The sequence below is a fragment of the Citrus clementina genome, unplaced genomic scaffold, assembly GCF_000493195.1.
Source record: "Citrus clementina cultivar Clemenules unplaced genomic scaffold, Citrus_clementina_v1.0 scaffold_9, whole genome shotgun sequence".
NCBI lineage: Eukaryota > Viridiplantae > Streptophyta > Magnoliopsida > Sapindales > Rutaceae > Citrus > Citrus x clementina.
The window spans coordinates 15482052-15488398 of NW_006261964.1; the positions used below are offsets into that span (position 1 = coordinate 15482052).

Genomic DNA, 6347 nt, shown 5'->3' on the forward strand with positions numbered 1-6347 from the left:
TATAAGATAAATAATAAAATATTTTGCCTATACTTTTTACCTTTAATTTTAAAATATTACAAAATGTTTATTATAAGAAAATGTTCAAAAAATAAATAATTACAACAAAAAAATTTATTATTAATTTTTTTCTCATATCAAAATATATATTTCTTATTTTTAATACTTAATTTTTTTATTTAGTTTCTATTCATGTGATTTATTTAATTTATAATAAATGTAAATAAAAGAGTAATTGAAAATAAGGGTAATATTGTAAACTTATATTGTTAGGAGAGTTTTTGGTTATTATAAAAACAGCAGAGAAGTAAATGATTTATGTTGATTAATGTAGGGGGAAAGTGGCAATCCCCTATATATGAGTGTGACCGATGACATATATGCTAACAGTTAGGGACCTCCAAGTCACTCTTATCTCTGGCAAAACTGTTTCCTTCTAATATTTGGTATCCTCCATAACCCCTTCGTATAAATTTAATACTGACACAAAAAAAGAAGACGGTAATGCTGGTTTGGAGTGCATCATCAGAAATTGTGAAGGTGCTGTCGTGGCAGCTGCAGCATCAAAGAAGCCTTGTCAGGGAGATGTGGAAATTGCTGAGACTTTGACTATTTTAGAAGGTGTGAAGATGGCTGCAGGTGGTCTTTCTCCTCTAATTATAAAGCCAGATTCATAGAGTGTTGGGCACTCTATTCTCATAGGTATCTCTAGTAGAGGAGAGCTGGATTGGATTATTAGTGAAATTAGAACTTTGGTGGATAAAGATAATCAATATAGGGTAGTCTATGCTCCTAGACCTTGTAATTCTGTAGTTTATGGTATAACAAAAATAGTCTTGTCTATTTCGAAATTTCTTATCTGATTAGAGGAGACATTGAAGATTTATTGTAATTGATTTGTTCTTTTCGAATGAAATCATTTGCCAATTAGGGAGGGAAAAAAATAAACAAAAACAAAACAAAGCAACAGGTAGGGAACTAAAATTATTGCTAGATTGCTTTTTGACACATGCATCATATTTGCTGCTGAGTCCTCGATGAATCATATTATGCTGATTATACAATGAATACATGCATATGACATCCACATAAAAATTAATGGGACTTCAGATGATGGAATGATTTATTTGGTAATCTTGTTGCCTTTTTGTTGCAGGATGAGAATCAAGATGGTGAGGATGGATCTCACATCCATTGCTACATGAAGGAAGTTTTTGCAATACATGTGATATGGATATGTTAAAATGTTTGAAATACTCCCGTGGTTTTGATAAAAGTTAATATCTGTTAATGAAAATACGAAAAATTGATAGATTTTTCAAATAATAAGTTAACCACCAAATAAATTAAAAATTTCCATTTTTTTTTTGTAATCAGAGGACACAATGGGGGGCTGATAATAATTTCTAAATTACAAAAAATATTAAAGAGAAAAGAGTGTGGCTATTTAAGCCCACAAAATAGTTTGTATCTTTATTATTAATTATTAATTTTTTGTTTTTCTTAATTAATTTGTTTAGTTCTACATATTGGATTGAGCAATCGAATTCTCTTTTATCGATTCAAGTAGAGAGTTTTGAGTTGTGACAAATGGAAAATTACTACACACGTTCCTTGTAAGTTGAGATTGAAATGCTGGAATAAAATTGAATTTCTTATTAAAGTTGTTGAACATAAAATGGAGAAATTTCCATATTAGGTAATTAAGGAGCATTATTACTAACTAGTACACTCCTTGAGTAGGCAAATTATCAAAAAGGGAGGACTTAATATACTCCTCGAGGCTCGGAAGCCGTTGGCTGTCATCATAGCTGTACATCAAAGGAACCATTCTGGCACAGTTAAGAGAAGCCCCTGTGAAAGATGCTGAAAATGGATTTGGGGAGAGGCATTCCTTGTTTAGGCGCTTCCATGCATCTGAAATCTTATCCATGGCATGCTTGTGTGCATCTTCAGCCGTTAAGTCTCGGTGTTCCATCATGTAGTAATATATATATGATCCATCTTTGCCGCCTTGATTTTCATCCTGCAGGAGTACAGTAATTTATAATTATTTCCATCATAAACTGTACAAGTTCATGAGCAGTGATCAGAAAAAACTTCATTTTTTGGATCATCTAATGGACACATGGTGATCGCAGAAACGGCATATGATCATGTGTCCTGCCCCCCAAGCATGTGACCATACACTTTGTATACGTTACCTTAGCACTTCCCAAGTCATCCCAAATTCGAAGAATTGTTGCGACGGATGATACAATGGGTGGGTTGCTGTCAATGAGTTGCACTGTTTCATTGGTGATGCCATGACCCAGGAGAAAGAAAATGTGCACAAGTACCAAGTGTACCCCTGAACTAACAATCCCATTTTCCAAGTACTCTTCAGCCTTAGGCAAGTGCCCGGAAGCAAACCATTTTGCCTCTATTAGGAACGCGTTGCACAAACTTCCCCACTGGTGGTACACTCAACATAATTAATATCAATGAATTAATTAGATTACAATCTTGTTAATTACACACACACACATATATGAATGTGTCTGTGTGTGTATAGATACACACACCCCAAGCGGACGCCCTCATTTTTTTTTTATGCAAACACGTTGTTAAATAATGTAGTTGAATAGATTCAATATATATATATCTGTGTGTGTTATTAAACCACATAGTTTTATATTGCATTGAAAACTACCTCTATTAAAACATATATATATATATATATATATATATATATATATATATAGAGTGCTGTTCCAATCCGGAATCCCAAATTGGAACAATGTCCGGGAGGGAGGCTGGTGGCCTTTGGATTCAAATCCAAAGGCCACCTGTGGCTGCACATGGTGGAGCCCACCATGTGCAGCCAAACCAAAACAATTAATAGAGTGCTGTTCCAATCCAGGACTCCCGGATTGGAACAGCCTCCTATATATATATATATATATGTATGTATGTATGTATGTATGTATGTATGTATATGTGTGTGTGTATAAAATACTAATTTTATACCGCCTTTCGCAAGGAGTGCACAGGGTTATACCCATGCTCCTTGTACACCTTGTTGCTGATTTCATTAGTGATATCGTTAAGAGCCTTGAAACATATCTTCATGTACTCTGGCAATTGATCAATGTCCCCAAGATCCCATCTATAATAAAAATAAGGGAAGGAATTCGAGAATAAATAAGAGGTATCATATTAGCCATATAACAAGTAAATCATTTATTTTAAGAACTATCATGGAAGTTATATTAAATCCGAATACATGTGTCATACATGCATTATCTAGTTGTATTACCTCTAATGTATTATAAAATGAATTTCTTCAATAGAAGAGATACAAAAAAAAAAAAAAAAAAACAAAAGATAAAAAAAATCATTAATAATATTATCATTAATTTTTTGGTTACTAATTAATTCCGACCTTTTTAGTACAGGGCACACATTAAAATTTAAGAAGATATATCGTACCTATTAATGGCTTCTGTGAAAAGGGTGAGGGCATCGAGTGCTCCACAAACATCAAAAATGTCGTCAATAATGTAGACGAAGGAGATGGGTTTTGTGAGCTCTATCCTTTGCCACGACAAGTTTGGATCCGTGAAACATGCCATTGACCACACATACCATTTAACTGGTTGCTCTCTTGCAAATTCCAACTTCTTAGCCAAACCGAGCTCTCTCCACCAACTAACATATTTTAAACATGTTACCATATGACAATATAAGGCTAAATGCCCTTTACTAGCTTCCTTATTGCTTTGTTTAATAATCCATTACATCCCTATAGTTTATAAAATATCCCATTGCATCAATGTCTCTCAATTTTTATACAATTTGACAGCTTATCCTTTATTGGATAATTGAAATGAATTTAAAAAAAAAGTTGTGATTTGAATAATAGTGAGAGATAATTAATTTTTGCTTTTATTATCAATCATTCCCAGATAAATAATTCACAAATGATTTATGTTATTCATTTGTATTATTCAGATTTATCTGATATAAAACTATCAAATTGAGCAAAAAATATGAGAATCAAGAGCGTGTCTTGGATTCAAACTATAAGGCTGTTTGAGCATTATTCACTCCAAATTATATTTAGTTTTAAACCAAAATTAGCTGACCTGGATATTTGCACAATTTCCTTTTGGTGTAAGGATTGGACCAATTTGAAATCCATATTCGCTAGTTCATGCAAATCCAGTATCCAAATATATTCACTGCCTTGAAAATTGCCATGGAAAAAGTTTTTGGCCGGGGACAAGCTTTTGCGATAGGGATGCAGCAACAGATGCTCAACTACTCCCGCTAGATCATAATTAGCAAGATGTGTCGCACTAAAGTGTCCAGCTTCATCAAGCCCATCTTCTCCTCCAATACTTAGCTGTGAGGCCTCGTATAAGCTCATCAATCCATTGATGTCTTCACTTATATTCTGTTTAAACTCCCCTTCTTTGTTTCTGAACCTGTTAAAAACATCTGTTTGACCCCAATTTTAAAGTCAATTAAGTTCAATTTGATCGATTAGAGTACTCATATGACAAAGAGTTGGCAGAAAATTAAATGCACACACATATACACAGACCTGCAGACACATAGTAACCTTGTTGTCTCAACAGTCGAAAGCGAAGGGCAACCTCTTGAAGGTCATTATAGCGATCACCAGCAGTGAAAAATATGCTATACTGCCTTCGTAGAATTAGTTCAATCTCATCTTGAAAATAGTAATCAATCCCTAGGCGTTGAACGACATCAATCATGGCCAATCCTTCAAAAGAATCGTCATCTCCTAGTTTGATAAGTATGTGCTTGATTACCTCCAGTTTTTTCGCATGCTTAATGTGAATGTCGTCCTACATAAGATAAGAGACAGAGCATTAAACACTTTCCCATAAGGTGCCTGACAATTATGAAATAAGAAACAAGAAATATTATTAAACCACATAGTTTAATAGCTTTCCCGAACTTTAATAAAGTTCAAAATCTTAAATCAGATCAGCAATATATACGTTTATATATGTGGCTCACATTAAAGTTACTGGAGTGTTCACTGGGATAAGTGAAACGTTTCAACCAGGCAGAAACACCTATGTTATCATTAATGTTGCCCTTTTTATTATTAGGCAGCAAAGAATTAATGTTACTGAGGTTTGGGTTGCCAACTTTTGATATGTGTTTTGGAATAACTTGAATGTGGGATGAATCAGACGAAATATCTTTGGAAGAGAAAGCCATGGAAAGTGTGTATTCGTGGAAATAGCTAATCTTGACAGAGAAGAGATAATTGGTTCTAATAAGTCGAGAATATGAAGAATAAGTGAAGCAATCTTTGGAAGAGAAAGCCATGGAAAACATGTACTTATGGAAATAGCTAATCTTGACAGAGAAGAAAGAATTGGTTCTAATAGCTCGAGAATATGAAGAATAAATGAAGCAATTATAGAACACATTTCCCGTCAAAATAGAATAGATTTATCCACGTGCTTTTCTTAGGAAGCGAAAAGGCCACGTGGGTACGCCTTAGTTAGGATAAATGCTCGCTTTAAGTCTTCATTTTGACTCTGTTTAATTTTTATATTTAAAAAAAAAACCTCAAAACACCCTTATATTTAACTATATTATGTTCTTACTTTTATTTTTCTTTACTTTTACAATAATACCCTTGCAATAATATTCTTTACATTAATTTATTTATTTATAAGAATTTAATTAGCACATTAACCGATAAATATTAGTATGAAAGAACTAATATTTTTTAAACCCTTGCTAATAATTTGTTTATAAATAAATTAATAGCAGCTAACTTAAGCATGTCTAGTTTGCTTGGGATAATTTTTACTAGTAGTTATTTTATAAAAAATTAATTTACCAAATTAATCTAAAAGTAAAATAATAACGTAAAAATTTGTGGAAAATTTTATGTTATTTTTAAAGCTAATTTGGTAAATTAACATCTTTTTTTTTTTAAATTAATTTCCTCAAGAAGGCAAGAATATTGTTGTAAGGGTATTGTTACAAAAGGAAAGAAAAAACAAGGGTAGAAGTGTAACATATTTAACTGTGAGGGTGTATTGAAATTTTTTCTTTTTAAATATAAGAATAAAAAAGACACTTAACTCAAAATATAAGAACTAAACAAGTATTTACCCCTCAATTATAAGACAAATTAAATATAATAATTAGACACCATCAATTAATCAAAAACTCTAGCCGCCACCGCCAGTTCCCTTTATGCCACCATCTTCTTATTTACTTTCTATAGAACAATTAAAAACACTTTTTACATTCTTCATATACACTATCTTCTCTCCTACATTTTGTAGGTGCTACATATTCTAAATATT

The 6347-nt window shown here is 32.5% G+C and overlaps 1 protein-coding gene across 1 annotated transcript; it reads right to left on the reverse strand.

Moving 5' to 3' along the window:
• Positions 1–1669: 1669 nt before the first annotated feature.
• LOC18033168 ((3S,6E)-nerolidol synthase 1) lies at positions 1670–5420 on the reverse strand. Its single transcript, XM_006420871.2, has 7 exons — positions 5032–5420; positions 4589–4856; positions 4128–4482; positions 3472–3690; positions 3010–3148; positions 2205–2453; positions 1670–2026 (listed from the first exon to the last, which is right to left on the reverse strand). Exons 1-7 carry the CDS (start codon positions 5356–5358, stop codon positions 1724–1726), a joined length of 1860 nt encoding a protein of 619 aa, XP_006420934.1. The 5' UTR covers positions 5359–5420; the 3' UTR covers positions 1670–1723.
• Positions 5421–6347: the final 927 nt, after the last annotated feature.

Coding starts and splice junctions, on each gene's coding strand:
- LOC18033168 (XM_006420871.2), bottom strand. CDS start 5,358: ATGTTTTCCATGGCTTTCTCTTCCAAAGATTGCTTCACTTATTCTTCA. Junction 2,454..3,009: donor TGCACTCCTTGCGAAAGGCG/GTATAAAATTAG, acceptor GTGTACCACCAG/TGGGGAAGTTTGTGCAACGC. Junction 2,027..2,204: donor ATGACTTGGGAAGTGCTAAG/GTAACGTATACA, acceptor GTACTCCTGCAG/GATGAAAATCAAGGCGGCAA.